Below are 19,734 nucleotides of genomic sequence, written 5' to 3'. Positions count from 1 at the left end.
GCCCAGGTGTACTATTATCAGGATTTTAAAACAGTGCGCCTATTAGTAGACTTAGAATAACTTTATCGTCACTTTGAATGTACACTAATTTCTACACTAGTAAAAAAGAAAAAAGAAGACTGAGGATTTAGTTAGTCTTGTTCGGCTGCAATCTTTTTCTCTAAACTCATGGAAAGCCAAGTTAAATTATTTTTCTAATCCAGCCAGTAACCTACGCATCGGGCTCCCTATGGCAAACCCAATCGGGTATGTATACTGTTGTCAGAGTAAATATCAGAAGATCTCAAGATTCCCGCTGCATTTCTGCTTCCCGAGCCAGCCGCTCTTCTTCGGCCCCTAAGATAGCCCTATTTTTCCCCCCCCCGCCTCCCCTCAACTCCATGACTTCCCACTGCAACCACTTGGACGGAGCCCCAGGAGCGTCGCGGGACGAGACCATTCGGACAACTGTCTCCTCCCTCCCAGGAGGGTCGCTAAGGAGGCTGATTCCGCCTATCGCCTGCGACGGGCGGTTCCAGTCCCCTCAGCTTAGGCTGCCAACTAAGGGAACTCGAAGTTTACTCAAGTGCTCGGTTTGAAAGGGAGATCGGGGGGATCTTTGTGCCCGTTGCCATCCACTACTTGTACTAACGTCTTCGAGGGGGAAGTTATGCTCCGGGGAACGCGGAGATTGCTGTCAGTAAAACTGCGAGCAAAACAGCCCGCCTTTCCCGTATCTTCTTCTCGAGGTTTTGCTTGCAGCCCGACCACTGACAGGTGGTGAGTCCGGCTTCAGCTCTCCCTTGTATTGCTGGCGGTGTATTTTTGCGTCTCTTTTACAGACAGTACAAGGGCGAGGGTAGTCTACAAATATAGTTTTGGTCCCTGCATGGGTATTATAAGTGTGTGGCGTGGTTTGCTTGGACACCTACCCCGTCCCGCTCCTGTAGGCTGCCCATAGAGGGAGGCGTTAAACATCTCTTAAATTCCCCATTCCTAGATATTCCAGGACATTAAAATAACTTAAATGTTACAATATTGACAGACACAGGAAGGGGAGCCGGATTGCATGTGTGTGATTTTTGCCCACAGTCTAGATAACAGCAAGCCCAATATTTATTGATTTGCATTTTATTCTACCCTTCCTCCAAACATATTGGAGGGGCAACTGCATTTTTCTTTAATTTTCAAACAAAAAGTCACTCAAGAGGCTTTGTAGCCAAGCACACAGTTGAACTAACCTGTTCCTGACCTAATGACAGAATTGTTCACCCCATAATATTTAGACGTGTATTACATTTCATTCCTAATGCATGCCTGGTTGGATCCTTCAAAAAAAAAAAATTGTGGCTAATGTGCCAGTCCAAGACACATTGCACTTATTTCACCTTTTATTTTTGTTATTGTAGAAAAAATGGAGAAGCAGAAAATATAGACAGATGAGTTGAAGGTGATGAAATTTAGATATTCAGTTAAATGACAAAATAATTGCACAATGAATGATATAACTGGAAATATCCTTGAATTTTATCCCTGTGCTTGCACAGCACACTTAACTTGGTTACGGAATTACTGTACTGTAATCTATTTTCTTGGATTGTGCAATACATTAAATTATAAGTTAACCAAGAAGTCAACTAAGTTGCCCAACAGGGTAATTAATAAAAAGAAGCAAAGTTAAAACATTAAACTCAGTACATTGTGTAAATCAGTAGTGGGTTCCACTTACTTACCGGTTCGGAATTGGGAGCATGTGTGCGCGCTCTCTTCGCTCACATGCAGTGGTTCTGCGCATGCACAGAGCATCAGTGATGAAGTCTGGGCAGGTGGGCAGAGCCTCCCACGACCACCACTATCAGTTCGCCCTGATTTGGTGCAAATGCAAGCATTGAACTGTAACTGACTGTTAAACGTTATGGAAATTCAATTCATAAACCTATTTCTGGCATATTTAGCATGAAATGAACACAGTTCATCTGTGTGTTTGTAAACTACTCTACAGCATTTTAGATTAACTCAATTGGCTTCTTAGATAATTATAGGTAGTTCTTGACTGTTGTGTTCATTTAGTGACCTTTCGAAGTTACAACGGCACTGAAAAAAGTGAGTTACGACCTTTTTTCACACTTAAGACTGTTGTAGCACATGTGCTCACATGTTCAAAATTCAGATGCTTGGCAACTGGTTCATATTTATGACAGTTGCAGTATCTCAGGGTCATGTGATCACCTTTTGCGATTGTCTGACAAAGTCAATGGGAAAACCAGATTCACTTAACTATGTTATTAATTTAACAACTGCAGTGACTCACTTAACAACTGTAGCAAGAAAGATCATAAAATGGAGTAATACTCACTTAACTGTTTTGGTTAGCAACAGAAATTTTGGGCTCAATTGTGATCGTAAATTGAGGACTACCTGTATTTGGATATGTTGGTGAAAACGAGATGTTTCTCCTTCCTTCCTTATCTATAATTTATGTTTCGAATCCAACACAACATGGATGAGCCATTCACATAGCTCCATTTGAGATGCCACCAGATTAGATTTTGCCTCTTGTGCATGATTTGCCTTATAAAGATTTTCTTTAAATAGGAGACATATTATGTAGTCTGTCATTTGGAACTTTACGTTTTTGTACTTTTTCTATTTTTGTTCTTATTACAGAAATTTCCATTAAAGAAGAATGATTAAACTATATCTTTGGCATACATGTTGGCACAGTAGAAGATGTACAAATTTCATTAAACAATTAAACAAAGCACAGAATTAGTGTCTCAAGTTGCATGAATGTTCAGTTGATTGGGAGTCATAGTCTAGAACAGTGTTTCTCAACCTTGGAAACTTGAAGATGGGTGGACTTCAACTCCCATAATCCCCCAGCCAGCGCTGGCTGAGGGATTCTGAGTGTTGAAGTCCACCCATTTTCAAGCTTCTAAGGTTGAGAAACACTGGTCTAGAATCACTATTGATATGCTATCTACCCATTTTGGAATCTCCACAAAAGGATACTGGCAAAAATGTCTGGTAGGCAATAAGAGAGCAAAGATGGAGCCCTACCCCTTTTCAGCAACTCACAGAGTGTATCTATTTATGCAGATGATTGCTTTACTCTGGCAAGATTCTGTCTGTAGCTAAACAACAATAAAGAAACTAATAAATAATTCCCCATGCCATTCTTAGTTCTTTAATCCTGATGTTTGATGAAAACAGTTAGTGTTCATCATTTTCATCTGTGTAGGTCAAAATTCTATTAATGTTCTACAACTTAATTGTTAATAAAAAGAGTATATAAAGAACAGTTGATATTGTGTTTTACAGTATGTAATTGTATACAAAATATGCTGAAATTAGAAGCATCCATCATTTTCCCCCCCAGGGAACAAAAGCCATCTTCTGTGGAAGCAAAGTGGAAAGACACAGCAGAAACCGTAATTATTGGAGGTGGTTGTGTTGGTGTCAGTCTTGCCTATCATTTGGCCAAGGCTGGCATGAAGGATGTACTTTTGTTGGAAAAATCTGAACTCACTGCTGGATCTACTTGGCATGCAGTAAGTGAAATTTCTAATGTTTTAAACATGGAACAAAACCTACATTTTCTGTGCTTAGATCACAATTCATTTTTGACTAGAAATGGACTTTGGTGAGCCATTTAAATTAGAACAGAATAACAGAGTTGGAAGAGATCTTGGAGGTCTTCTAGTCCAACCCCCTGCTTAGGCAGGAAACCCTACACCACTTCAGACAAATGGTTATCCAAGATCTTCTTAAAACCTTCCAGTGTTGGAGCATTCACAACTTCTGGAAGCAAGTTGTTCCACTGATTAATTGTTCTAACTGTCAGGAAATTTCTCCTTAGTTCTAAGTTGCTTCTGTCCTTGGTTAGTTTCCACCCATTGCTTCTTGTCCTGCCCTCTGGTGCTTTGGAGAATAGCTTGACTCCCACTTCTTTGTGGCAGCCCCTGATATATTGGAACACTGCTATCATGTCTCCCCTAGTCCTTTTTATTAAACTAGACATACCCAGTTCCTGCAACCATTCTTCATATGTTTTAGCCTCCAGTTCCCTAATCACCTTTGTTGCTCTTCTCTGCACTCTTTCTAGAGTCTTACTGTGCAATGCAGTGTAAAACGTCATCTAGCTGAAACTCATTAATTACTGATGCTTAATGCTAGTTTAAAAGAACCACTTGTCCACTTGCAGCTGTTCTGGCAACCAACTGTACGCTCAGTTTGAAGAGAATGTTCCTGGATTACCACTGTAATATGAAACCCAGAGAGAGACAGAAACCGTGTTCAATAACTCTTAACAGTTATGTTTTGTGGGACATGATATTTTGGGAGCAGATGTACAGAGCTTCAACAATAAACAAATTATGTGTAGAGATAAAAATGGTGCTGCATTTAATCTACTGCTGCATTTAAATTAACATACATCAATCTGATTTTGTGAACTTTTAGCGTTGCAGTCTAAGAAGAAAAACACTCTGATGTAACAGGAAGAGAAAGGTTGCATTCACTGAAAAACAGTCTATTTATATTTTAGTTAGTACATAAGACATCTTGCTCTGGAACACATAAGAATTCCTGGCTCACCCAAGTGTCCTCACTTGTTACAAAGAAGTTGTTTTCAGTAGTTTGCAGTCAGAGAGTAATCCTAGATACCAGATCATGTATCATTTTATTATGCCAAGTTGGACACAACTAGAATGTACCATAATATCTAAGATGGAAAACATTTGTGGTCATCATATATGTTCATATATACTTTAGTTTCTAATAAGTTTTATAACAAATATTTTTCTTCTAATATGAGAAGAAAATTACCCTTATAATAAAGTTTGTTTTGTTATTAGAAGCTAAAAAAAATAATATTTTCAGTCTGAAAATCTTGAAGTACTAACTTTCCAAATTTTTGACTGTTTACATATGCAAGTACGATTGCTATATTGATTTAGGCATGTATTAAGATGTATGGTTTAATCATTAAAAACCCTGTCCTTGAATTATTTCTCCTGGAACTAAAATGGGATTAATGGTTTGATCTGTTTCCTTAGTGCACCAGGCTTTCTTGGATAATTCCTAAAGGAAGCTCATGGAGTTTCCAAGAGTTCTTTGACAATGTTTAGAAAAATCTGAGCTCTAGAAAGCTTTTCACCATGTCTTGTATTTTGTTAAATCTCTTTTCCAAACTTGCCCTGGCAGAGGGGAAGGCTGACAAAATTGGATGCCTTAGCCTTAGGTTCCAAAAGCAATTCCCTGGAAATATCTGGTAGTGTTGGATATCCCAGTATTTGGAAATAACAGGACAGCATAACCTGGATCTTACTTAATATGTACTCATCAACATGAAAGGGTGATTGCATAATAAACGATGCATCTGTCTTTTTTTCCTGTCTAATGCAATATTCCATTCTCTAGCAGGAGCTGTTCCCTTTAACTGGTGTACCTAACTTTTTATATGCAAAATGAGTAGGTTTCCACTTGCATTTCTTGCAGCATTACAGAGTTGGATTCATGCAGCTACACAGGTAGAACACAGTGACTAAGTTAGCCATTGTCTCTCATTCACAAATCCTACTGAAGGACCAAATAAGTTTTTTTAAGCAGAGAATGAATCATATTCTTATTCTAATATTCTAATTCATAAAAAAAATATTCTTATTCTATTCTATATTGTTGCCTTGTAATATTAACTGTGACTATATACTTGATCTGATTAATGCAGGATTTTTCACTCTTCTGTGAAACGTGCATCACAAAAGCATATAAAATATTAGCTAGAATCATTGTTAAAAATCTATTTGTTAATGATAATGATTTTAGATGTTTGTTTTAGTTTTGTCGTATGCTGCCTAGAGCCACTTACACTCGATGGGCAGTTCTATAAATTGGATAGGTAGGTAAATAAATAAAGTATGCTAAGTGGGACTAAACCTGAGAAATTTTGTCATTTCCATAATTTGCTTTAAGGTAATTTTCCATAACTTTTAAGAAGGTTGCAGAATTCTTATCAATAGCTATAGTTGTTAGAAACTATATGGTTCTTTCCTCATGCTATTAATTTTTAGCTGCTAATTGTTCTAGGATTTTTTTATAATTGTTATTTTTTTGTAATGCTGCTTTTTAAAAATCCAGACCATGAATTTTGATTGATTGATTAATTGATTTCGTTGTATATATGATCTAATGACAATGACAATATAGGCTGCTATTATTGTTGTTGATGTTGTTGTTGTTGTTGTTGTTGTTGTTGTTGTTGTTGTTGTTGTTGTTATTGTTAGGTTCAGCTTGCAGCTTACTCCTAACTTGTTGGTCAGGCAATATATCTGTTTCTTTAAGAAACAACTGAGCCATGTAATCAGGGTTTGCTGAACCCTGTAATTAGGCTACAGTGCATAAATAAGCAGCACAGAGAAGCGTTCCTTCTTCCTGCTTCTTCCGGATTGATACCTGATTGTATCCTGTTGCCTACTGCGTATGGTACTGTACCAAGAGTTACTAAAGTCTGTTTGCTTTGGTAAGGGAAGATACTTACTGGACTGATATTACTGTTTATGACCTTGGACTGTTTTATTTACACTGAGACTGCTTGTTATCTATAAAGTATTTTTCTCACACGAGCTGGACGTTTATCTCCTTCCCTGTGTGTTTCTGCTCTGCTCGTTGCACAAGCAACAAATACTCTTTACACACACCCTAACATTGGTTATGGGCCCAGAACGTTCCAGGCTCTTTAATTTGTTTTTGTGGAAGTGAGAAGTGCAGGCAGTGGGTGTAGTAGTCAAGATGATGGCTTTTGAGCAAGGTACAAGTTATTCTACTATAACCCGGTTGGATGGAACAAATTATGTTACCTGGTCCACAAAATGCTGTCTACTTTTGCGAAAAGAAGGACTGTGGGACATGGTTAATAATCCACCGGATATAACTGCATTGAATGCTGCTGACGAAGAAGATGCCAAAAAGATAGCGAAGTTTCACAGGGACAACGAGCGTGCTTTATGCATCATTGGCCTGACACTGGGAGACCAGCAACTTGTCCATTTCCGGGGCGAAGAGTCTGCTGCGAGGTGTTGGTCAAAGCTAAAGAAGCTCTACGTTCGTGACTCTGTGGGTGTCCATATCTACCTGACACGGAAATTATTTCGCTTACATCTTCAGAAAGGAGGAGACATGATGGCTCACCTGGACTCTATGACAGGGCTTTTCCAGGAGCTACATGAGAAAGACCTTGTGTTTACTGAACTGCAGCAAGTTTATATTATTCTTTCATCGTTGGATGACAGTTATGACTCTTTTGTTTCATCATTAGAAGTATTGTCTAGAGATGAACTAACATTGGCCAGTATAACTGGTAGGTTACTGGATGAGGCCAAACGTAGGCAAGAACGAGACCAGTTAAGGATGCAACAGCAACCAAAAGTGGAAGCTGTATATGAGAATGTCAATATTGTTAAACGCTGTTATGCTTGTGGGGCTAAGGGGCACATTGCAAAATATTGTAGTAATAAGAAAGTGTCTGCTAGAAACTCTGCTAAACCCAGGAAAGGGTGTAATTTAGCAACCAGTTCATCTAATAATATAAAAGATGATTGGTGGGTGATTGATAGTGGTGCCTCTCAATCAATAACAAAAAACAGAAAACTGTTTCTAAATATGAAGAAAAGTACTAAAAAGGTCAAATTAGCTAATGGCTGGAATGTGACTGTAGCTGGGGAGGGACTTGTTCAATGTTCTATTAGTAAGCACCCTTTACCCATGCTTTATATCCCTAGTTTGAAATATAACCTTTTATCTGTAAAGTCATTACTACATTCTGGGTTTACAGTAACTTTTAAAAATAACAAATGTTTGCTGGAATGTGAAGGCACTGTAGTTACTGCAGAATTAGAAAACGACTTATTTGTCATTAGGGATAAGTCATTACTGTTAGTTCAGTCAAAAGCTAAATTTGGAAATGTAAAGCCTCATGATGAATGCGTACATTTACTACATAGAAGGCTTGGTCATCTGAATTTCAGGTTGTTGAATTTGACTGTTAAGCAGTCTAAAGGCATAAAATTAAGGGCTTGCAGCAAATACCTGAATTGTAATACTTGTAACCAGCATAAAAGTAAAGTTACACCTGCAAACCGCTGCAATGGGTTTAAAACAACTAAACCTTTGGAGGTAGTCTTTTTAGACTTAATAGGGCCAAAGAAACCCAGTTTAGGGGGAGCATGCTATATTTTGAGCATAGTTGATCACTTTACCAGATATGGTTTTTGCTACCTTATGAAGTCCAAAAGTGATACGTTTCAATGTATCACAAATTGGCTTCGTTTTGTTGAAAGGAAGCAGAGGTTTAAGGTGAAATGCATTGTTACTGACAATGGAACTGAGTTTACTAACCATCAGTTGGCTAAGTTTTTGAAGGATGCTGGGATACAGCATAAACGTTCTGCCCCTTTTCGGCCAGAACATAATGCATTTATTGAACGAAGAGGCCAGACCCTACAAGCTATGACTAGGACTATGCTGGCTGATGCTTGTTTACCTGATAAATTGTGGGGAGAAGCAATACTATGTGCCAATCATATTTTAAATAATGTGGTGCACTCCTCTACAGGAAAAATTCCTTTTACTTTATGGCACGGGAGGAAGCCTGATTTAAGTTATATTCATACTTTTGGTGCACCAGCCTGGGTGCATATACCAGTTAGTCAGAGAAGGAAGGACCAACAGAGAGCAAAGAAAATGATTTTTGTTGGCTATGAGGCTAACCATAGGTCCTATAGGTTCTGGGAAAAAGGAACAACAAAAGTTTTGTGTAGCGCTAGTGCTAAATTCCTAGAACATGAAGGCTGGGATAGGTTAGAAAAAGCAGACTATGGTTTTACAGATGTGGATGTTAAGGTAGACCATATTCCAGATGATAGTTCATCTGAGATGGATGATAAACCATCTATTAAGGTGGAAGAACAGGAACAGGAATCAGGGTTAGGGGAGGATGAACCCAATATACCTGATGTTAGTCCTGTTATGCCTAGACGATCTTCCAGGGACCGGCATCCACCAGATCGCTATAAAGCCACAGTGGTTTGCCAAGTAGATATCGAACCATCCAGTTATCATGATATAAAATTATATCCAGAAAAGGAGCAAAAAGCCTGGCAAGAGGCAATGGATAGAGAAATTGATTCATTGAAGAGGCTTGGTGTCTATGAAGTTGTAAGAATACCACCAAATGAGAAACTTATAGGCTGTAGGTGGGTCTATAAGGTAAAGAAAAGTGTAGATGGGCTAGTAACCCATAAAGCTCGGCTTGTTGCACAAGGGTTCTCACAGACAGATAGAGACTATGATGAGGTTTTTGCTCCAAGTTTACGAGCGAGCACTTTGAGAACGATGCTGGTTTGGGCAGCTAGAAATAAATGCTCTATTACTCATATAGATGTCGAGACAGCTTACTTGAACGCTCCGTTAAGGCATACAATATATATGAAGAAACCTCCTGGTTATGATACACAGGATAGAACTGAGTGTTGGAGGCTACAAAAAAGCCTATATGGTTTAAGGCAATCAGGTTACGAGTGGAACCAATGTATAGTGCAGGAATTACATAACATTGGGTTCTATGAGGGCATAGCAGATAAATGTCTGTTTAAAAAAGAACAGGATGGATGTGTTTCATTCTTGTTACTCTTTACAGACGACATTGCCATAATTACCAGAACTGACGCTGAGGCCAGAGAGATTATCGGTCAGTTGCAAACAAAATTTAAACTTAGAAATCTAGGACATATACGGCATTATCTAGGGCTGGATATCCTAAAAACATCTAGAGGATTTAAAATATCACAATCTAATAAGATCTGCAAATTGTTGAAAAAATATGGGATGGAATTATGTAAACCTGCCAAGACTCCTATGGCACAGGAATTCCAACAGGATAGTTTGCAGAGTCCACAGTTCAGTAAAGAACTGTATCAATCATTAATAGGCAGTTTGTTGTATTTGAGCAACTGGACACGGCCTGATATAGCTTTTAGTGTTAATCAACTAGCACAATATAGTTCAGAGCCTACTGATAGGCATTGGCAGGCTGCTAAACGTGTTCTTAGATATCTTAAAAGAACATTGCATTTTGCTATGTATTTAGAACCAAATGCCAATATGATGTTAAAGGCATATGCTGATGCCAGTTTTGCCAGAAAATCTACGTCTGGAATAGCAATCATGTTGGATAACTGCCTGATTGGATGGAAATCAATTCGCCAGAAACACATCAATTTGTCTACCATGGAAGCGGAGTTTTCTTGTCTATCACGTACATGTACTGAACTGATTTATTATAAACAGTTGATGGAAGATATTGGATTCAAAATGGATTATTATGCCATTAAAATGGCAACGAATCTTGCTGTAAAGACAAGGACTAAATACACTGATATACGTTATCTGAATGTTCGGCAATGTGTTAAGGATAACATGATTATATTGGAATATTGCGCATCAGAGGACAATATTGCCGACAACTTTACCAAAGCGCAAGGTGCCATTAAACACACCAATTGTTGTGAAAGATTTGGATTAAGAATCTGAAATGTAACTGATACCACTGTACAATGTATGATTTGGATGTGTATTTTTGTTTCTGTATCTATTGTGTATATTGTCCTGCCCAATGGGGAGAATGTTAGGTTCAGCTTGCAGCTTACTCCTAACTTGTTGGTCAGGCAATATATCTGTTTCTTTAAGAAACAACTGAGCCATGTAATCAGGGTTTGCTGAACCCTGTAATTAGGCTACAGTGCATAAATAAGCAGCACAGAGAAGCGTTCCTTCTTCCTGCTTCTTCCGGATTGATACCTGATTGTATCCTGTTGCCTACTGCGTATGGTACTGTACCAAGAGTTACTAAAGTCTGTTTGCTTTGGTAAGGGAAGATACTTACTGGACTGATATTACTGTTTATGACCTTGGACTGTTTTATTTACACTGAGACTGCTTGTTATCTATAAAGTATTTTTCTCACACGAGCTGGACGTTTATCTCCTTCCCTGTGTGTTTCTGCTCTGCTCGTTGCACAAGCAACAAATACTCTTTACACACACCCTAACAGTTATTATTATTATTATTATTATTATTATTATTATTATTATTATTATTATTATTATTATTATCTGACTGACCTTATCCTTCAGTGCATGGTTAGGGCGCCAGGCTGGAAACTAGGAGACTTACTTTGGTCATGAAAAGACAGCTGCGTAACTTTGGGCCAGTCACTCTCACCCTAATTCACCTAACTGGGCTGTTGAGAAAATAGAAGGTGAAGGAGTGTTAGATATTTTGCCACCTTGAATTATTTATAAAAATAGTGAAGGTGGAATAATAAAGAAAACCTGTTGTATCATCACCAATCCTGCTTCCAGAGCGTTAATATTGTATTAAAGGGCAATTCCAATTTTCCAACCAGTAGTTGAAACTGTTCCCCTTGAAGACTATCTAATGTCCTCTCACCAAGAAGCCTGATTAATAAATTATATTTTCTGTTCCGGTCATAAACATTACTTATTAGGGCACTGTGTTCTATGTTATCATTCTTGTTGCATGCAATCATGTTCTAATAAAGCAACAAACCACAGATTTGGTCTGGCTGGAGTCTGTAATACTACAACTGTCAGTGTTAAATAAACAGTTCTTTGGGTAAGTCTTTCGTTAGAAATGTGAGGTGCTTGAAAAAAAGGTATCTGAAGGCTAAATAAGAGCTTTGCAAAATTACTCAAACTATTTCTGAATGTAATTTGAAAGACATAGCCCAAACCTTTTTTGCAGATATTATATTTAGATCCAGAACTTGTCACTGTTCATGAATCATAAACTACTTTCCAACCTTTTGTTTTTTACAACAGAGCCATCTCCATAACCACATCTGACCAGCTAGTTCTTACCTGAAATGGTTTCTTACAATCTGGAGGCCGTAAGGCTGTATTTCTGAATGCCCACAATTTTAGAAGTTGTGGAATTTTTTCCTCCTTTGGTTCCCATTCCCAATGAACTATCTTTTTTAACATTTAAATAAAGGCCCTGTCTTATAAAAGCAACATTTGGAATTTCTTGTTTAATGAAATTGAAAGCTCCTATAATTGTTTTTATTTCCTTAAAAATTTTTAGTGGAGCCCTTTCCACTAAGCAGAAACTTCGTCCACCTCAGGGGGCCTCCCCTCTCCATCCAATGTTATCTTAGTTTTAACCAACTGGGTCTTTTTCAGTTTCACTTTGAATCTTGTATCTCTTATCAAAATTAAGACTTTGAAGGTTCATTCCTTCAAAGCTTCTTCCTCAAATCTCCCTACAGTAAAAATATTATCAATTCAACATTTATGCCACATAATAATGGACTATCTGGGCTATTTTGAAACTCTTCAAGTTTTAACCACCCATGTAGGAACCTGAAACCCCACCCCCAAATTAGGTTCGACTCTCTGAAGTAAATGGCAAAATAAAGAGGCATTTAGCCAAATCAATCACACTAAGTCATTTAATTTTCATTTATATTTTGCTTAGGAGTTCAGGTGTGCTGCCTGCAGTTGGAGGTATCTGTGATATCTGTTATAATAGATACAATCATTTTACAATTTTTTCCATTTGATTCTAAAACATCCCAGATCAGACCATTGAAGGGATTAACAGTCTTCTTAATTGCCTTTTTGTACAATTTGTACAATTTGCCCAATGTGCTATAATTTTGAAGATCTCTATTAGCCTCAAGATGGTTAAATAGACAATTTCCAAAAATAATTAGAAAGTGAGACTAACAAACCCAATATCCTTAAAAATGCTCCATCATGGTTGAAAGCATGGACATTTTCCTTTATTTCCTGGGACTCAAATCCATTGAAAATTGCCCTCCTATGGTCTCCTTATGAATAATAGCCATTCAGATGAATAATAGCCACAAGTGAGCATTCTCCTGACCTCTCCAGATCCAGAGTGTAGCCATGATGTTGACTCATTTGGAGATGTGCTAGTTCCCATTCCTCACTCAGAAGTCTGAAGTCAACCAATTTTAAACATACCAACATTTTGAATATTGAATGTATTATACTATCTGGAAGTGTGGTAACAAGAATGGTGAAAAGGATGAATTTTCATAATCCAAGAATTATGAAAAAGTGAATGAAATGGAAGATGAGGATAATAAATGTAAAAAAATGATAGTTATGAAAATGAGGATAGGAGAAACTACAGTATGTATGAAGAAAAAAGATATTACAGAGTGTTTACTCAAAGACTTGAGAACAAATTTGATAGAAATTAAAAATAGTTTTGAAGTGGGTGAAGGGTTCACTGAAGAATCTGCAGCAAAGTAAATGAAATTAAATATAAAATTTAGGAATTCATTTTGAATAAACTGAAGTGAAAGAATGTTGGGAAAAATATATTAGAGATTTTAATGGGAATGGTAGTGATATGTTGAACGCAAAAATTAAAGCAAAACCTTAAATGTTATTGTCCAAGAAAAAGTTAATGGAAACGAAATGATAAATGATGTGAAAATCTTTTGTTGATCTTTTTTAAAGGCGGGTTTGACAACATATTTCCATCCTGGAATAAATCTGAAGAAAGTCCATCATTACAGCATCAAGCTTTATGAAAAGTTAGAGGAGGAAACAGGACAGGTAATAATACCTAATTTACCACAAGTTAAATAATAATTATGTGAAATACACAAATATTAGTAACTACCTTATTTAATTTGATGAGAAAGAACCTAGATCAAGATATATTTTATTGTAATTATTTTGAACTTTATTGAATTATGCATAAGTGCTCATGAATGTTCGGTTTTGGAAGATGATAAGTTGTTATTGTTTTGTTTTGTTTCTCTCAGGCTGTGGGATTTCATTGCCCAGGGAGTGTTAGAATTGCATCAACTCCAACAAGAGTAGATGAACTTAAATACCAAATGACTCGAGCAGGTTGGCACCCCACAGAACAATATCTTATTGATCCAGAAAAAGTGCAAGAATTATTTCCGTTATTAAACATGGAAAAGGTATGTGAATACAATTTATTTATATACAATACCCATAAAAATGTTTAAGAAATGCAAAGAAACATGTCTTAGATGCAAAACTATGTTAGACAAACTAACATGTTTTTTTTAAATTCCATATGGAAAGATTTTGAATTTCTAGAAGTTATATATTGCTGCCAAGTTTTGTATTCACATCTTTCTTACTTTCTACTGGCTGTGGAACCAGGGAGAAAAAGTAAAACTAATATAAATAACATAAATTAATTATGTTTGATACAGGTTTTAGCTGGTCTGTACAATCCTGGAGATGGTCATATAGATCCTTATTCACTTACTATGGCCTTGGCTGCAGGAGCCAGGAAATATGGAGCTCAGTTAAATTATCCAGTTCAAGTAACTAATTTAAAATGTAGACTAGACGGAACATGGGAAGTTGAAACTCCACATGGAACAATTAAAGCAAACAGAATTGTGAATACAGCTGGTAAGTGATGAATTATGCTTTCCTGCCTTTATAGTTTAACTATAACTATAAAAAAAATCCATCTAGGCAGGAAAATGTAACTTACGTATCAAAGTATTAATGTTGTAGGAAATATATTACAAAATAAAGTAATAATTTGCTTTTCACTTTATATTTCATGATCTCATGGAATTTTTTTGCTCTGTAGCTTATAAAAAGATTTCATTATTTGCCTTTTAAGATTTAATGAGAACAATAATAAAGAATCTAAGTTAATTTATCCCCAGCTACATTACATAAATCAGCGGATCTAAGTTGTGCACCAATATATAGGATAAATACAAAGCCAGATATCCAAAGTATAAATTTAACTGAAGGCTCATCCACAGAGTCATTTTTTCTGACATCAGTCAGGTGGAACTAGATGACAGGAAAGAATTGATTTGTATGATTGTTCAGTACTATAGGTAATGTGATAACTCCCAACAGCACACTCTTGGGGCTTGAGGGTATATGAGACATGTTATTATGCTGTGGAGTGCTCTTGGCTACATCTACAAAATGTTATTAAAATTATTATCAACCAGTTGACCTAATAACCATTATCTGGCAACAAATAAAGTTTTTATATTTCTTGGATGTTATCCAAGGGTTGGCTGGAATGGTACAAATGAGATGCAGACAATGGATAAGCGTTTGTGAGGAGCTGGTGTTTGAGAAATAATTTTGTTACACATGTGTAAGTTAAAATGTCAATTTATCCATCAAAAAAAGGAGAGCAGTGGCTCGTGTGGTTAGGACGCTGGGCTGACAATTGGCAAGCTCACGGTGGAGAGCCGGTTGCTGCCACATGGTGGGATGAGCTCCCGTCACTCACTCCAGCTCCTGCCAACCCAGCAGTTTGAAAGCGGGCGACCACAAGTAGATACATGTGTATCACTTCTGGGGGCAACTTAACAAGGACATGAAAGGAGCCTCCAGCTGGGCGACCCACGGGCAACGATGATGTCACCAGCTAATCCTTCCAATCCGGAAGTGCTCTGGGGCTTCCAACATGAATGTAGTATCCATCAAAAAGTAGCCTTTAAAGCAACTGCAGAAGCTGGGGTTCTAATCAAGCAGTGATAAAATTAGAAAAAGTCCCCATGATCACTTTACACCTTCAGAAAGCCCTCTGGACCACCTGCTCCATAGCCTGACATGAAAAGGACTAGTATTCAAGAGCAGGAGGATATTTTCAGTGAATTCATCTTTTGAATGCTTTGGGTTTCATAGCAATTATTGGTAATTACATTGCAGACCTGCCAGACCAAGCCAAGCTAAGTGGATTGCCAACCCTTGGTAGAGCCTTGGTATCACAGCAGACTAAAGTGCTGTTAAGTAGCACCAGCTGCCTGCAATTACTGCAAGTTCAAATCTCACCAGGCTCAAGGTTGACTCAGCCTTCCATCCTTTCGAGGTAGGTAAAATGAGGACCCGGATTGTGGGGGCAATAAGCTGATTTTGTATAAAAAGAACACCGCTTAGGGGGGGCCGAAAGCCCTACTAAGCAGGTATATACAAAAGTATGAAGGCTATTGCTTAACGCATTGTAAGCCGCCCTGAGTCTCCAGAGAAGGGCGGCATATAAATCGAACCAATAAATAAATAAATAAATAAATAAATAAATAAATAAATAAATAAACCCTGGCTGCATCATCTAAAGCTATCCCCATACTTCCCCTACATTGTCTGTAGAGTGATCCATGGAGTAAGAAAAATGGCATCACAATAACCATTTCCCTGGCATACCTGCCTTCTCTGCTTCTACCACCCTTGGCAAAGAAGGGGGCAAGTTGGGAACAGGTTATCTTATCCTTTGGATCAGTTCATGAGAACTGGCACCAAATTAGAGAACTGGCACTGAACCCTCAATTACTATATATATCATTTTCTTTCCAAGTGAGAAAGAAGTGGGGTAGAGGCATGTCGTCAGTTGCCCCTGGCTATGGTAAAGGTCCGTAATGCTATCCCTTTTATTTATTAATGTTAGATCTTAATAGTGGCAATGGTTTAAAAAAACGAGATTCCATAACATGGGAAGTTTCCTTATTCGATTTGTAATGCCATTTAATCTTTATGCAACTTGAAGCAGTGTACAGAACAGTTGAAAACACAATGTAATAATAAAAGCACAGAAACAACAAAGAGCAGCACAGAGAATAACCCCCAAAATTAAATTTGTATTATATTAATGAGTTTCCCTATGCCCCTGGCCCAGCCAAGCCTTTATGACTTTCTTGAAGGGCAACAGGCTCACAGCCATGCAGACTTCGAGGGGAGTGATATCCCAGGTTGAAGAAATTTTGACTTGGCTTTGGGAATAGGGTACAATTGAGCAAACCATTAAGAAAGTATTTTGAGAAAATACTATGTAGTCATGAAAAAAAAAAGGAAGCTGCAAAAAGACTTAAAACAACTCTGCCTTGATTTTGTTTATTATAAGATGAAGCAAAGGGAACTCTGACGGACTTTCAAGATTTTTTGAATATACCTTTCAAGTGTGTTTCTCAACCTCATGCTAGCTGGGGAATTCTGGAAGTTGAAGTTCACACATCTTATAATTGCTGAGGTTGAGAAACCTGGCCCTACAATAATAAAGGAGCTTTCCTGGAATGCCTTCGTTCTCTGTTTCTTGATCTGGCTTATTTCAGAGGACTGACAGGAAATATCTGGGAAAGCAACAGCAAAATAAGGAGAGTAGAAAGACAAAAACAAACCCTAAAGGAAAAGGCAGATATTGGTAGACAAGTCTATGCAGGTTTTTCTCATTCTCTCATTAAGTTAATAACTGAAGTATGCCTGGATTCAATGTTTAGCCAAAAGAACCCTTGGAACTAACACAGTATTGATTACTCCCTTGGGAAGTCTAGGTAAACAAAACTATGTAGTCTCCTAAAACTGTTGGAGCCAATCTTCTTTCTTTGTTACATATCCTCCTCTTGAAAACAAATAATTTGCTCTGCGTTTTCATGCCAGGCTTAGTGTGGTAAGTTCAGAGTGGCGTTTGTAGAGAACAGCTTACCTTTAGGTCTCATTCATTTGCTCAATTTCAGAGCATACATTACACAATTTCCAAAGCATAATTCAGACTGTTCTGAAATCTGCAGTTTGTCTAGCTGCTGCTTCATGGTTAGTTACATAATTATGTCTATTGCTGTCACAACTTTTATGGAGTCCAATGGCCTTTTAAATTTGACGAGCAAAAAGCAAAATATTTCTCACAAATATTTTCCCTCTTCCACTTTGTGGTTCGATGTTTAACATACAAAAATTATGTGCTGTGTTACTATTCAGGCAGTTTCCAAACTTGTATTTTTTGTTGTTGGAAAGCAACTCTTTAATTTGAAGATAGTGGTAAATTATTGGTAATAAAACCGCAAGTAGAAAGGCTCACTTCCACGTACGTAGGAAGGGGTTAGAAGGAATGAGAAGGTTAACCTTTACTTTGTTTCCAATCTCCGCTTCATGACTTGGTCTTCATAAAAAGTAGCTTTGGAATTGAAGCCATATGCGTTAAAACAAAATTCTTTCTGTTTAAGTAGAAGTATGCAAAAAGTTTCAAGATTAATCCAAGATGTTTAATGGTATTAAATACCTGGGTGCTGTGTTAAGGTTTAGGTAGGAAGAAGTTCCAGCTGAAAATATAGCATGAGTTGCATAGAGATGCATGGTAGCTCACTCTTTCTTTCTTTCTTTCTTTCTTTCTTTCTTTCTTTCTTTCTTTCTTTCTTTCTTTCTTTCTTTCCTTCCTTCCTTCCTTCCTTCCTTCCTTCCCTCCTTCCTTCCTTCCCTCCCTCCCTCCTTCCTTTCTTTCTCTCTCTCTCTCTCTTTCTCTTAAAAGGAGGTAATATAGTGTCTGCTGTATTAAACTAAATATAAACTATTTATATAATATATAAATATTAATTTATATAATTTAAAATATTAAACTATACACAACTAAATTGTGTATAGAAATTGAGCCAATCACCTACTACCGTAGGAACCTACAGTAGTAGGTGATTGGCTCAACTTCTATATACAATTCAATTCGACTATACTCCAAATATAGGTACCTTACAACCATTTGTTTAATGACTGTTCGAAGTTACAAGGGTACTGAAAAAAGTGACTTATGACTGTTGCAACATTCCCATGGTCATGTGATCAAAATTCAAATGCTTAGTAACTGATTCATATTCATGACAGTTGAATTGTCCTGGGATCATGTGACCATCTTTTGTGACTTTCTGACAAGCAAAGTCAACAGGGAAGCCAGATTCACTTTATAACCGTGTTACTAACTTAACAATTGCAGTGATTCACTTAACAACTATGGCAAGAAAAGTCATAAAATGGGGCAATATCATTAACAACTGTCTTGCTTAACAACAGAAAATGTGGGCTCAACTGTGGTTGTAAGTAAAGGACTAATTGTATTCCCTTCTAGAAATAGTGCACTCTAACTTCCATAAGAACTGTGTTTCAGATTCCTACTTGTGCTTCATGTCTAGAAGATCATCTGTCTGAGTTGGAAACTTGTGCTTGTCTGGTGATCTTTAATCTCTGACTAAAGTTTAACTTTTGTACAGCCAGTCTGATTCTCATAGTTCATGATAAATTTCATTTAGCCTGGAATATGACCTTATTGGAAAAACTGCAATCCTATGCTATCTGTGGACTACAATCAACAAAGGTACTGTTAAAATAGCAAGCCCTGGACTTCGAACTATAAAAGGAATTTGAGTTTGCAGCTGGCTAAGTATCTTGGAACTGCCCAACCATTGTAGATACCTACTCAGATTCACTACAGCATTCTCCTACTTGCTCCGTTAAAAGGGAGATTTACTAAGATTCCTTACTAGGAAACCTACTGTTGTTGCTCAGGGCCAGTCAGAACAGAACAGAACAGAACAGAACAGAACAGAACAGAACAGAACAGAACAGAACAGAACAGAACAGCATTCTTTATTAGCCAAGTGTGATTGGAGACACAAGGAATTTGTCTTGGTGCATACGCTCTCGTTGTACATAAAAGAAAAGATACATTCATCAAGAATCATAAGATACAACACTTAGTGATAGTCATAGGGAAACAGTCAATATAAATCTTAAGGATACCAGCAACAAGATTGGGTACATCTCGCTTCACTGTGAGTTTTACAGATACCTTCTTAAGAAAGTTTATATGACCTTTATAGGAAGATTTTCCAAATCATCCAGTTAAATTTTATACAGTGCAGCT

At 37.4% G+C, this 19,734-nt stretch overlaps 1 protein-coding gene across 1 annotated transcript in view; it reads left to right on the top strand.

The window, feature by feature from the left end:
- Positions 1–639: 639 nt before the first annotated feature.
- DMGDH (dimethylglycine dehydrogenase) overlaps positions 640–19,734 on the top strand; it is a 40,308-nt gene continuing 21,213 nt past the window's right edge. The window contains exons 1-5 of the mRNA XM_070935840.1: positions 640–759; positions 3,359–3,530; positions 13,548–13,646; positions 13,859–14,023; positions 14,285–14,489. Of these exons, the coding sequence (XP_070791941.1) occupies positions 650–759; positions 3,359–3,530; positions 13,548–13,646; positions 13,859–14,023; positions 14,285–14,489 (751 nt within the window). The 5' untranslated portion in view covers positions 640–649. The remainder of the gene's footprint in view (positions 760–3,358; positions 3,531–13,547; positions 13,647–13,858; positions 14,024–14,284; positions 14,490–19,734) is intronic.

Source organism: Pituophis catenifer, unplaced genomic scaffold, assembly GCF_029215685.1.
Source record: "Pituophis catenifer annectens isolate HBS135680 unplaced genomic scaffold, rPitCat1.0.hap2 SCAF_2, whole genome shotgun sequence".
Classification (NCBI taxonomy): Eukaryota; Metazoa; Chordata; class Lepidosauria; order Squamata; family Colubridae; genus Pituophis; species Pituophis catenifer.
The sequence above is the reverse complement of the archived record's forward strand: the minus strand, read 5'-3'. Positions and strand labels throughout refer to the sequence as shown.